At 39.3% G+C, this 14839-nt stretch overlaps 1 protein-coding gene across 8 annotated transcripts in view; it reads right to left on the reverse strand.

Moving 5' to 3' along the window:
• The window catches only part of MSI2 (musashi RNA binding protein 2), a 945687-nt gene that overhangs the window by 43225 nt on the left and 887623 nt on the right, over positions 1-14839 (reverse strand). For all 8 annotated transcript variants that reach the window (XM_082244675.1, XM_082244672.1, XM_082244671.1 and 5 more), the window contains one exon: positions 3349-3557. In XM_082244675.1, the coding sequence (XP_082100801.1) occupies positions 3349-3557 (209 nt within the window). The remainder of the gene's footprint in view (positions 1-3348; positions 3558-14839) is intronic.

A 14839-nucleotide genomic window follows, 5' to 3' on the forward strand; every position in this document is an offset into this window, starting at 1 on the left:
CATCCTTTCAAGTGGAGGTCCTTCTCCTTCTTTTTCTTCTGTAAAAACTGAACAGAAGTATTCATTAAGGCAGTCGGCTAGCCCTTTTTTCTCTTCTACATACCTTCCGTCCTTTGTTTTTAATTTAGTTATTCCTTGTTTTAATTTCCTTTTTTCATTTATATATCTGAAGAATGTCTTATCCCCCTTTTTCATAGACTGAGCTAGTTTTTCTTCTGCCTGCGCTTTAGATGTTCTTATAACTTGCTTGGCCTCTTTCTGCCTAATCTTGTAGATTTCCTTATCATTATTGCTCTGGGTTTTTTTATAATTACAAAATGCTAGCTTTTTATTTTTAATGATTTGGGCCACTTCTGCTGAGTACCACAGTGGTCTCTTCCTTTTTTTGCTGAACAGCAGTTTTTTTATGAACAGCAGTTTTCAGTTCTTTCCACAGATTCTTGATTGGATTCAGGTCTGGACTTTGACTTGGCCATTCTAACACCTGGATATGTTTAGATTTTGCTTTATGTTTTGGATCATTGTCTTGTTGGAAGACAAATCTCCGTCTCATTCTAAGGTCTTTTGCAGACTCCATCAGGTTTTCTTCCAGAATGGAAAATCTTTTTGTATCCAAATCCGGCTTTAAACTTCTCCACAACAGTATCTCAGACCTGCCTGGTGTGTTCCTTGTTCTTCATGATGCTCTCTGCGCTTTAAACAGACCTCTGAGACTATCACAGTGCAGGTGCATTTATACGGAGACTTAATTACACACAGGTAGATTCTATTTATCATCATTAGTCATTTAGGTCAACATTGGATCATTCAGAGATCCTCACTGAACTTCTGGAGAGAGTTTGCTGCACTGAAAGTAAAGGGGCTGAATAATTTTGCACACCCAATTTTTCAGTTTTTTATTTGTTAACAAAGTTTGAAATATCCAATAAATTTCATTCCACTTCATGATTGTGTCCCACTTGTTGATTCTTCACAAAAAATTACAGATTTATATCTTTGTGTTTGAAGCCTGAAATGTGGCAAAAGGTCGAAAAGTTCAAGGGGGCCAAATACTTTTTCAATGCACTGTAAATGTAGGCAGTAGACCGAAAGCAGTAACAAGGATCTAAGCTTGGATATGACTACAAGAAATGGGAAATCAGGATACCAGATGACTAGCTGAGGTAAAACAAGCTTAACCCAGATATGACAAGGTGTAATGCCCCGTACACACGTACCGATTGTCGGCCGTAAATCTTCGGCCGACGACCGATCGGCCGATTGTAGGCTTGTTAGTATGATGCTTCCGACAGCCGACAGCGCATTTTCGGCCGAACAGAATCTGTCGTGCAAGCATTAAAATTTTTGTTGGCCAACACCAGAACGGCCGATTGTTCGCCAGTCAGTACAGATTTCGGCCGACAGACAGCAGATTTGCAAGACTGGGCATGCTCAGAAAAGAAAAAAGACAAGGAAAGTTAACCATCACATGACATCACTTCTGCAGTCGGCTGTTGTTGGCCGTCAAAATTCGTGTGCAGTCTTTTGCAGTTTTCAACAGACACGACAGCCCTGGACAAAAGACGGCTGATTGGTCGGCCGACGATCGGTACGTGTGTACGGGGCTTAACAGGCACTTTTGCACAGATACTATGCCAATGACCCAGATTAAACACTACCGGTAGTAGCACTTCTATGACATCAAAGGTTTGCAGCAGCATTTCCACATCACAGTGTTCGATATTTGCCAGTAGTGATGGGCTCAGCCGTGTTTAGGATCATAGTCGCAAACCATCTGAGCAACCCCGTCAGGAAGCTGACACTGCACACCATCAATCATAAGCAGTGAGGCATTTCCCAGTCTCTGCAGCTGCAGACCGAGAAATACCTCACTGCCTATGATTGGCGGTGTGCAGTGTCGGCTTCCTGGCGGGATCGGTCAGGTGGGTTAGGACTACGATCCTGAACATGCCTGAGACATCACTATTGCAGCAGATGATGTATGCTCACACTCGGAGAGTGCACCTGCCTGCCCAAAGAAAATGCTTTTTTAAGTTAGGTTCAAGCCTAAATGACAAGCATGTCCAAGGCTTTAATTTTCCTTTTTCAGCTATTCAGAATTACATTTTTCTTTCTGTCCTGCTGCACAATGCAACTATGCTTTAACAAAGATACAAAGCAGGATTAGTAGTTACATTATGCAGTTATGGCAAGTCATTCAATGCCTAGAGCAGCAAACCAACACAGCAGCACCACCATGTTAGACTATTGGTGTTTTGACAAAATGCTGTGCTTGCTTCACACCAGACATGATAGAGCCATGTTCTCTTTTTTCAATAGAAAATTCTCCCAGAAGAAAAGCTAGGTATTTCCTGGCATGCAAGAGTAGAGTGTTTACATTTTACTTAGTAGGCCATGGTTTCTGCCTTTATACTCACTAAGGAAGTCAATGTTTCCCAGTGATTGTGAAATCCTAACACCAATTTTTGCTTTGAAGCCCAAAGTTATTTGGACAATTTAAATATGCTTTTTAATTTCTTGGATCACCTTTTTCATATACTGTTTTGAAAAACAAAATGCTACTTCTGTAAAAATGTCTTATTTTCTCATTGATGCCATTTAATGCTTGTTGAAACTCTCTGCTGCCAACTTGTTTCTTCTTAGAATAAGGGTCAAAATAAGTGAGACATTTAGCTGTGCTTACCAAAATCAGCCCTCATTGTATTCAATTATTTTACTTTAATAACCTTCATTTTATACAATCCTTTTACCAGGGGAAAATACGTTTTTACAAAGTGTTAGTTGTTGACTTTCTTTAAACTTCAAATTAAAAAAGTTTTTCAAATATATTTTTGTTGAAACCTTAAATGCATTCAGTGTTAAAAATTTGCAATTTTAAAGAAAATTAGGAAAAGGGGAAAATACCTTTTCTAGGTAATTTCAGATTGTAAAAACCAGCCTTGGAGTCAGTGCAACTTCCTAAAATTGAAACATTTACTGCCACCAACTTTAACATAAAAGACTTCAATATGTGTCAGCAGTCATTTTGTATGCTGCTTCAGCAACCTAGCTCCTGTAGATTTTGTCAGTTCTTATTTTGAGAAAACCAGGATCTAACAAGTTTATAATTTTCAAAATGATTTCAGCTCTTTTGGGAATTTTATCAATTTTAAATAGTGAAAAGGCAAAGAGGCTATATGAATGCAACATGCATGAACCTGAACTCATGACACTGCTAAAGTTTTCCCTATAATCACAAGAAATGTAATGATCATCATTGAAAGATCATTTTACTATTTGAATGCTTATTCTTGAACATATCCAACAATTATTGAACAGTACACAATATAAATGAAACAAGACACTTACAGCAATTCCATGGCCAAAGCCAGAACCCGGTTGAGGACTTGCTGCGCTAATGTAGTTACCAACACCGGAATCTTGGTTGGCAGTTCCATAGATATCAGCGACAGGGCCCGGGCTGTTAGCCCCTGGAAATCCACCAGGTCGAGCTGGATTGGTGCCTGCTGGTGAAGCGGGTGCGCCATAATTCGGTTGAGCACTGTAGCTATTCATGACTGGTGTGCAGAGAATAAAGCCAAGTATGAGAGCAGAAGCATGGCATGCTGTTATTACAAAATAAACAGAACATACTAATAACAGCCAGATGATAAAGAGAAACAGCCTGGGTTTCACCTCTAACGTTAAGTCATGGCCATGCGAAACAAGATCGTGTATTCAATGTAAATGTCAGCCCAAACTAACCTAACACTGGATAAGCTTTAATGGGGGGGGGGGAATGAAGATAAAACGTATATCCTTTAAACATCAATCATTCAATGGCTTATTGTAATTTAGTACTGTGACATTGTTTAATCTAAAACACCATAACATTTTTTTTTTCAAATACAGGCTTATAGTCATGCAACTGGTGTTTTGTTTCACGACTTTCTAAGCAAATCAGCATATGGAGACACCATTCTCATCCCATGCAAACTACAAAAGGAACTGATCCTAATTCTATGGACTGTTTATATCCACTACAGGAGGTTTTTTTTACAGCCAGTCTACTGGCTTTATTTCGAAACATTTGAAAATATAGTAGAACAAGTCATAACCACAGCTGAAAAAAGCAAAAAAAAAAAAACAACTACAAATGTTACAAATAAAGGACATGTATGGGCATCACTATAAAACAAGGCAGGATATAATAAAATGGCAGTTGTTCCTTAAAGATATGGTTGAACGATGTATTTGTACTTCGTTTTCTAATGTTCTAAAGTATTGGAGAATGTCAAAACCTTTGTAAAATGGAAATTTAATTTATAGTTATATTCGATGAACCATAAGCACAATTTCTAAAATACAAAAGAAAATGTGCTATTTTCACAATATTATTTTTGCCACTTTTTAGAATGTCCACCAATATGCGGAGGTGGATTTACCAAATTCACCTATTTATACAAATTTAAAGTTATGCTTCTACATTTATTTATAGACATTGATTGACAAATACCCACACATGTTCAGTCAGGCTGCCAAAATTTCTTTCATATGAAAAACAGCAAAAAAAAAAATCACATTCGTTAAATTTTATGTTTATGAATATGGGTCAGGAAGGGAAAGCACAGGAGTGGTGGCTTGTCCTGGGAGAAACCAATAATGATTTAGCCAGGAAAGATCTAAACTGGCCATTTGAATCTTCCTCAAAGCAAGTTTGGCAAAGGTAAGGGAGGACCAACAGACTTAAGACCACTGCCCAATCTGAAACATCTTCTTTTGAGTAAATGCTCTCTTATGTCTGTAAACACCTTAAAACTGCTTGGTACATCTATATGCTTGGGCCATACAAGAACTTAAACACAATAGATTGTATCAACTTAAAAAATGTAGTATTCCAGTGTGTTAACACAAAATTGCCTAACAGTGTAAAAACTGACAATGCCTAACAGTGTATAAAAAAAGCTGCGAGTGCTGGAGAACCAGAACACTGGAGGGCAGGGGTCTGCCCCTCTAATGCATAGTGCTCCAATCAACAGCACTCACACTTCATAAACAGTGCTTTTCATTGGAGCAATGTGCAGGGGGCATGAAAATGGATACAGGACAGTTTCATACACGGTTAGGCCCCTTTTATATGGGGCGAACTCCGGCAGAGGATATATATATATATATATATATATATATATACACACACACACACACACACACACACACACACACACACACAGTATCTCACAAAAGTGAGTACACCCCTCACATTTTTGTAAGTATTTTATTATATCTTTTCATGTGACAACACTGAAGAAATTACACTTTGCTACAATGTAAAGTAGTGAGTGTACAGCTTGTATAACAAATGTAAAATGTGTAAAATGTAAATTTGCTGTCCCCTCAAAATGACTCAACACAAGTTAAATGGTCCAATTTGGGCCCAAAGTATCAATATTTGGTGTGGCCACCATTATTTTCCAGCACTGCCTTAACCCTATTGGGCATGGAGTTCACTAGAGCTTCACAGGTTGCCACTGGAGTCCCCTTCCACTCCTCCATGATGACATCACTGAGCTGGTGGATGTTAGAGACCTTGCGCTCCTCCACCTTCTGTTTGAGGATGCCCCACTGATACTCAATAGGGTTTAGGTCTGGAGACATTCTTGGCCAGTCCATCACCTTTACCCTCAGCTTTTTAGCAAGGCAATGGTCGTCTTGGAGGTGTGTTTGGGGTCATTATTAAGTTGTAATGCTAACCTGAGGCCCAGTCTCTGAAGGGAGGGGACCATGCTCTGCTTCAGTATGGTTCCCTCAATGAACTGTAGCTCTCCAGTGCCATCAGCACTCATGCAGCCCCAGACCATGACACTCCCACCACTATGTATGACTGTACTCCTCACCTGGTGGCCGCCACATACGCTTGTCATTATCTGAACCAAATAAGTTGATCTTGGTCTCATCAAACCACAGGTCATGGTTCCAGCAATCCATGTCCTTAGTCTTCTTGTCTTTAGCGAACTGTTTGCGGGCTTTCTTATGCATCATCTTTAGAAGAGGCTTCCTTCTGGGACGACGGCCATGCAGACCAATTTGATGCAGTGTGTGGCGTATGGTCTGAGTACTGACAGGTTGACCCCGCCACCCCTTCAAGCTGTGCAGCAACGCTGGCAGCACTCATAGGTCTATTTCCCAAAGACAACCTCTGGATAGGACGTTGAGCATGTGCACTCAACTTCTTTGATCAACCATGGCGAAGCCTGTTCTGAGTGGAACCTGTCCTGTTAAACTGCTGTATGGTCTTGGCAACCTTCTTATAGTCTAGGCGATCTTTATGGAGAGCAACAATTCTTTTTTTTTTCAGATCCTCAGAGAGTCCTTTGCCATGAGGTGCCATGTTGAACTTCCAGTGATAAGTATGAGAGTGAGAGCGATAACACCAAATTTACCACACCTGCTCCCCATTCACACCTGAGACCTTGTAACTTTAACGAGTCACATAACATTGGGGAGGGAATATGGCTAATTGGCCCAATTTAGACATTTTTACTTAGGGGTCTACTTACTTTTGTTGCCAGTGGTGTAGACAATAATGGCTGTGTGTTGAGGTATTTTGAGGGGACAGAAAATTTACACTGTTATACAAGCTATACGCTCACTAAGTGTCATTTCTTCAGTGTTGTCACATGAAAAGATATAATGTGTGTGTGTGCGCATGTGTTTTTTTTTTTTTTAACAGAGGCCCTAGAGAATAAAACGTTGCAGTTTTTCATGTCACACTGTATTTGTGCAGCGGCTTTTCAAACGCAATTTTTTTGGAAAAAATACACTTCAATGAATTATAAACCCCCACAATATATAACCCAATATTTTCTAAAATATGAAAGATGATGTTACGCTGAGTAGATACCTAACATGTAACACGCTCGTGGAATGGCGCAAACTACAACACTTAAAAATCTCCATAGGCAATGTTTAAAAAATGTTTGCAGGCTACCAATTTGAGAGTTACAGAGGAGGTGTAGAGCTAGAATTATTGCTCTCGCTCGGACATTCACTGCGATACCTCACATGTGTGGTGCAAATACTGTTTATATATTTGGGTGTGACCCTGACCACTGCACACAAGCACAGAGGGGTACTTTAAAACTTTTTTTTATTGTTCTTTATTTTATTATTTTTTCTGTTCTTACACTGTTCCTTTAATTTATTTTTTTATCACATTTATTCCTATCACAAGAAATGTAAAAATCCCTTGTAAAAGAAAAAAGGCATGACTGGTCCTCTTTATGGAGAGATTTGGAGTCAATAAGACCCCCACATCTTTCCTCTACAATGGAAAGCATCAGATAAGAAAAAAAAAAACAAAAAAAAAGAAAAGAAAAATAAATAAAATAACGATAGGAAATAGCGTCATGACGACGCTCCAGGCATCCTAGGCCATAGAGATGAGCAGAGGCTATCTTTCCTCTGCTTATCTCTATAGCCAGCCAATGCAACCTCCAGATCGGTTCTAGGGCTTCCCAATGAGCCAGGTAAGTTTGAGAACCACTGGAAAGTGGCAGGAGGGGTCCCCCTAATCAGCTGCTCAGATCACTTTTATTCTGAAAGAGCGGTGGCTGCAGAAAATTTTCATATTGGGGTTATGGCATCTAGCTGCATCCATAACCCGGTAATAATCGTCAAAGTAATAATGACGTATTTTTCCAGTTAGGCGGTTGGTAAGTGGTTGTGTGTATATAATACTAACTATGATAAAAACAATTATTCTGCTTTCTTTGTAATTGGTTATACAGTACAAGAAAAGTTTCGCAAATCAAATTCTAAATATACACACAAATACAGTGGGCCGTCTCTGTAAATGAATGGAAATAGGTATTACAGATATGAAAAAAAAAAAAAAAAGGTTCATCCACCGAGCACTTAAAGTGGTTACAAAGCCTTAAAGCGGAGCCTCACCCAAAAGGGGAAGCCCAGATTGCTTGCTTCCTCCCCCTCTCCGCTGCCACATTTGGCACATTTCAGGGGGGACATTGTCAAAACCAAGTACTCGCTCCCACTTACGGAGAAGATCGCAGCAATTGTTGTATGCGATTTTCGAAATTTCCGGCACCTACTCCCCCCCCCCCCACTGCCTGCAGGTCCCAGAAAAAAGCAGGACCATTCAGAAAGCACAGCGCGACTTGCGAATGTGCAGTAGGAAACAGGCTGTAAAGCAGCAAGGCTTCACTACCTGTTTGCTCTAGTGAAGATACTGGAGCCTGCACCCGAAGCTTATGGATGGATCAGCTTGGGGTGCCGACATTGCTGGATCCATGGACAAGTGTCCTTATATAAAAAGTCAGCAGCTACAGAATCAGTAGTAATTCTTTTTTTTTTTTTTTTACAGGCTGAAACTCCTCTTTAAGGTTCCATGCATTAAGGTAAAAAAAAAACTTCTATTCTGCAGTCCTCCCCCCCAGCCCACCCCCAGACCCCTCCTTTTCCTTGCCTGAGCCCATCTGATCCAGCAATGTGCACGAGCGCAGCAGCTTCCGCTGCGGTCTCTCTTCTAACTAGACAGATCAAATCCGGTGACACGGGAGTCAGGGGTGAGGCAGAGTCCCAGTGTCTTTGTCAATGGACGCAGCAGTGGGACTTGGGAGCCAGCATGCAAGGGTGCCACCAGGTAAAGTGGCTTTCCCTGGGGGCACCCAATGAAGAGGAGGAGCCAGAAGCACAAGGGGGACCCCAGAAGAAGAGGACCCCGGATGCTCTGTGCAAAACCATTGCACAGGGTAGGTAAATATAGGCATGTTTGTAGTTTTATTACAAAAAAAAAACCTGAAGCTTTATAACCACATAAATACCTTCTTTTTATTGATTTATTTTTTTAGGTCTTTGGGGCATCTTAACCTCCCTGGCGGTATGATTCTTTCCGATTTCAGGTGCTGAAAACGGTACCATTATTTTGCATGTAATTCTTAAGAATGAGCAGCCCAACCAACTATTTACATATGATTTTTTTTTACTGTGCATTCTTCTTTATAACATCTCGGGTATGATAAAGTTTGAAACACAAAATCATAAATTATAATATAATAAATAACTATAAATAAGTTAAAGTATGTATGTATGTATATATATATATATATATATATATATATATATATATATACACACACACACGTATACATATATTATTATATATATATATATATATATATATATATATATATATATATACATACATAAAAAGTACAGTAAAACTGCAGGAAAGGGCACTGGGGGGCAAACTATTGTGAATTTCTTTTATTTTGCAATGTATCAGTGTGTTTGGTGTGTTTTACTGTTTGAATTTGCCGCCGGTTCCACCCCCCTGCGAGCGTTACGTCGCAGGAGACGGAAGCCGGGGCACACAGAGCATCGGGAGGAAGATCCGCCGCCGCACACCGCTGAGATACATCGCTGGATCCCGGGGACAAGGTAAATAACCTCTCTTACAGGATCCAGCGATCTTCCTAGCAGTACCCCGAGTGTGGCTCGGGGTTACCACTTTTGGTACTGAAATGTAACCCCGAGCCACACTTGGGAATACCACTAGGAAGGTTAATGTCCTTTTAAAGATACCTCAAAAACATAAAAAGCCATGCATAGTTCATACATCCCTGTACACTGTTTAAGTAGAAAAAAAATATGACAGGCCTGTACTCTCATTGTAATCGGTTATATGGTACAAGAAAAAAATTGGCAAAATAATCTGTGTAAATATACACCACAAATATAGTTGCCCAACTCTGGATAAAATCTAAGATTGCTTAGGGGCAGAACAGCTTTCAATAGCTTACATAAAAAGCAGTCTATTTATTTAGCAGATGGGAAAAAGTAATAATCTAATGCTTTGAAACATACTAAGGCAATCCATCTTCCCCAGTAGAATGTTAATGCAGAAGACAAGCCATATGGAAAAGTGGCTACAGTCTTACTTCAATGATAGAAAATAGGACTGGCGTGGCAGAACTAGGCCTTAGGCAGAGTCTACCTAAGTACCGTTGGTTATCTAATAGGAATACTTATACATTTTATGTCTCAGTACTCAGCAAGCACCATTGGTTTGGTAAAATATTATATATATATATATATATATATATATATATATATATATATATATATATATATAGCAAGACAATCTAAAACATTTTTATAAAACAAACACCACTTACTAATAATATTTAAAAACCTAAAAGCAACCTGTTACACTTAACCATTCTTTACCTAACCACTAAAATGAGCTCTTATAACTTAACCTAAAATTTAATCACAAAACCAAACCCTAAATTGAATCTCAACATATACAAAACTTTCTAGAACTCGGACCCTAACTCTATTCTTACCTAAGCGCTTAAGGATTCCCAAGGTTGAACTAATTTGTTACCTTGTTCCAGGCCAGAAATAGACAAACAGAAATGGACCAGTTCTGTGCACAATAGTACTGTGAGGCGGTGTACAATAATTGCATATGTAAAAATACTTGAAAGACAATTTATGGTATACTTATACATGTAAGAAATAAATATGTGGGAGAGTAGGACAAGGAACAAACTATTGCCCCCTATCACACTCACTTTACTTTGTTAGGCTTGAAGCCTTAGGTACTTTCCAAAAATCAAAGCTTAGGGGTAAACCAGAGGAAAATACCTTCTTGATCCTTTTCTGCATTTCCACCATCAAAAGTTTACTAGCATCTACAAAGCAAATTTCCCATCTGCATTCTCCCACGTTTGGAAGCTCAAGCCTTGTCCAACTGCTGTTCAATAAAACATCTTTGTCTTCAATGGGAAATACAGCTCACATTAACTTGTGCTGCAATGTTACATTTGCAAGCTCCAATTCTGTTTTAAACTATCCCTGTTTGTAAATACCGAATTGCTGTTTTTTTAAAAACTTATACCAAATTCATACAGAGACTGGTGTGCTCATTGTTACACACATTTCATGCCCTACAAACAAGTAGTCTTATTAAGTTAGTCTTAAATCCATATTTAATCATAATGTCCTCTCTGTCAGGGATTAGCATTATAACTAATGTGAATTTAGAAGGCGAATGTCAACAAAACAGCATGTGAAACAGTTGAATGTGTACAGACAAGAAAGGATTTGGATTCAAACTTTTTTTCATCACTATGTCCATAAATGTTACTGTTGCCTCAATAACTACCTGACACTTGGTTAGGAAAGGATGGAGGGGGCATATATGTAGCACCCTACAGGTAGGTGATAGGTAAAACTATAGTGGGCCTTGTCTGCCTAACAGCAGGGCTGTGATTTATCTAGTTAGGGTGTCAGGGCTTCCAGATGTGCCTGCTGAAGGGAGAAGTATCCCCACTGGCTCCTGTGAGAGGCTTCTCATAGGGCAGTGTGGGAAGCCCAATCAGGGGACACATCCCAGCTTGTAACTACCCCAGAAGGCAGATTATGCTGCAAGGGATTCTGGGAGTGGGTATAAGTTTGGGGGGAAGTGCGTGGCACTGTGTCTTTGGCGGGAGCAGAGTCCCAGAGAGTGCGGCTGTCTCTCCTCCTGTCTCAGGAAGGTGGATGTCTCGGGGTGTTGCCTGAGAATCCAGAGAGTGCCGAGTTGAGCTGAGGGGATACGGTGTGCCGAGAGCCTTCGGAGAGAGAGAGGGGTCCAGTCCCAGGAAAGCCTACACAAGTTGTGAGTACTGCGGCTTTCCCCTGGGGGTCTGCCTAGAGTCAGAGGGGACCACTCAGGAAGAGGTTCTGGGATTCAGTGTCAGCTAGCTGTAAAGGGGGTACCTAGGTTGAGGACCCTGAAGTTGTAAAGGGGGTACATAGTCAGTGGACCCTGAAGAGTTCAAGGCGTAAAGGAGGCACCTGCAGTCTGGGCCCAGAATTGTATTGCGTGTGCCAGTTACAGTGATAGTTATTCAGAGTTCTACAAAATACTACCTCAAGCTGTGCCAAGCGGGGGAAAGTATTCAGAGACTTACACAGTGAAACAGTGTCAGGAATTCTACAGTTCTCAGTCTTGGATCTACTGGACTATAGGTCGGGGATTCAACACTTCTTCTGTTATACAGAGTGTTCTCAGCCAACGGGCATTTTCAGGATCGAAGTCCCAATTGTAATTAGTTCAAGCCGAAAGGAGTATCCCACTCATTCCCTTCTCCCATCCCTTTAATTTATAATAAAAACCACAAACACAGATGCCGGAGTTGTCGCTACTTCAGTTGTCACACCTGGGGACTCAGCTCACATGGGCTGGAGAGGATTCCGTTACTAATGGCAGACCCACATCAGGCCATAGGTCTGGAAACCTTGCTACATATAGAAGAATAAAATAGTTATAAATAGGAAGAATAATAAAAATGTTTTTAGGGGTTTACGAGAACTGATGTGAGATGTGCTAAAAACAGTCCCGCTAAACAGTGCAAAGTCAACCCAATTTGCAAGATACTTTTTTTTATTTTTTTTGCATAGCGCACACATTATCTTTATTTTTTTAATTAAGTACCACCTATTTGGTCATTAAGGAACCATCTATTTTTTTATGGTAATCTAGAAAGGTACACTTTGAATTAAATATCTATATATTAAATATACCCTGATTAAAACTGTTTAAACCAGCAAAAATCTAAAGTATTAATTATATTAGTGCTGAAAGAGTTAACCTGTTTGTTAAAATAACTTGCTACATAGTATTTACATTTACACAATCACATTTGCTTAATGACACTTCTTTTTACACTGCTATTACTACATTATTACTATTACTTAATATTAATTCTACATAGACTCATATGTAGACAGGATGTATCAAACACTAAAACACTGTAGATCTCTACAGCTGCCACCCATTTGTAGAAGGAGGGGGAAAGTTGGGATTTATAAATTGGAAAGCAGACAGTAAATAAACACCCACCACTTCTCTGAGCTGTCGGGATTGTATGCAAACAAGGGCAATTAGAGACAAATAATAATAATGGAACAGTCTTAAATAACGCTTTTGCATGATCCAGGATTTTTTCCTTTCTTCTCTTTCTTTTGATAACAAACAAAATCAGTTCACGAGTGTACATGAACATGGAACTACGTGGAAAGCTGGTGTTCAAAAGTATAAACAAGTAATTAATAATAAAAAAAAAAATATGAGGATATAAATTTCAGAAATTAAGCATACACATTTATTATAATATTTTAATGTACTCTAATAAATCCTATAAACCAGAAAATCACCAAGTGTGTAGAAAAAGTAGAAGTCCTCATAAGGGCCTTTGTTTACGAGATTTTGTTCACCTCAATTGTGTCTTGCATCCTCATACAGGTCTATGGGAATGTAAAACCTGCTTAAGGGTAGATCCACACCAGATGCAGTAGGACTGAGTTTGGGTAGCTATTTTAAGTGCATTCTCACCATAAGACAAAGCAAAATGCCTTGTTTCCCTATCTGGCTGGTTCACACTACCGCATCATGGTGTTGCGCGCTGAAAAAAAAGTAGTGCATGCGCTACTTTTTTTCAGCACAGCGTACTGTGAGGCAATCCACCCTGCAGCCGATTTAATCTAATGACTCACTGTGTAACATTTAAATAAAGTTTGTTTTAAAAAAAAGTGAACAGTGTGATGTGCTGTGATTGGTGCATCAGCGCTGCTGTCATCCCACCGCACACCAACCACTGTGTTGTAATGCAGTTGCTGATGTGAATTTACACTGAGGCAGATCAGGTCACATTCAGGTCAGGAGGTGGTCACCTGCAGGTCAAATGCACCTGCCAATGAATTCTGAATTAACTCAGAAGCAAGCCAAACTGATGCAATTTTAGGAGAATGGCATGTATGAAAACTTGTATAAGAATGCAAACTATGTCTGATGCAAACAAAAGCCTGTCAGTACAGACCCTAACTAGCATTTTTAGAGGTAGAGTTCAGCAATTGCAGGCTCAACAGCTCTTTAGGTTTGCTTTTGATAAGCATGTGATTGCAGTACAAAGCTTATGGGACTATACAGTACTCATATTTACTAACAAAAATTAATTGTTACCCCTGAAGTAGCGGTTACCTTAACCAAAGGACCTGATGCTCAGGTCCACACTGTCCAATGAGCCATTATTGGTCTATCACTGTAATGGGCAACTTTACAAGCCAGGAATGTCTTTCTAAATTCAACATTTTTGATTTGCCTAGTAGTATCTTACTGGCACCCGCAAAATATGAACAATAACATCACACTTGCTGGAATTTTTTGGGAAATTATTTTTAAATGTTTACCGACCAAGTACATATTACCTGCACAGATCTACGGGGAGCACACCAAACGTATATTATACACTGGATGTGCATTTGGGGTAAAAAAAGAGATATTATCAGGGTGTTCTCTTGACTAATAGAATAATCAGATGCTTTTGTATGTAGCTACCTTTAGATTAATAAAAGCAAATATCTGGCTAGTTGCCGCAGGCTACAGCATGGAAGAAATATACGTAAATGACAACTTTTGAAGAATAAAATGTCAAACATATGCAAAATGCACCAATATAAGTGAAATATACTCAACACAGAAGTGTCTTTTTGTGCTAGCTGCTGAAGCTATAAACTATATTAAAATGCACTGTATTGTCCCAAGATTGCTAAAGCAAATCAATAACAATATTTCTGCTGGAAAATAAGTCATATGAAATGTATGTTGTGTTCATTTAAAAGAAAAAAATGTAAGTAAAAGACTTGTAAGAGTAAAATGTCAAGCTATGAATAAAATTATGCCAGAAAGTGTGTTTATAGTCAAACCTCATAATTTAAAGTAAGTGATAACAGAGTCAAGTCATTTTAGTTCATTGAATGTTCATATAATGCTGTATTCATTCGCTGTGATCAC

Source organism: Pelophylax lessonae (genome assembly GCF_965119305.1).
Source record: "Pelophylax lessonae genome assembly, chromosome: 2".
Taxonomy (NCBI): Eukaryota; Metazoa; Chordata; class Amphibia; order Anura; family Ranidae; genus Pelophylax; species Pelophylax lessonae.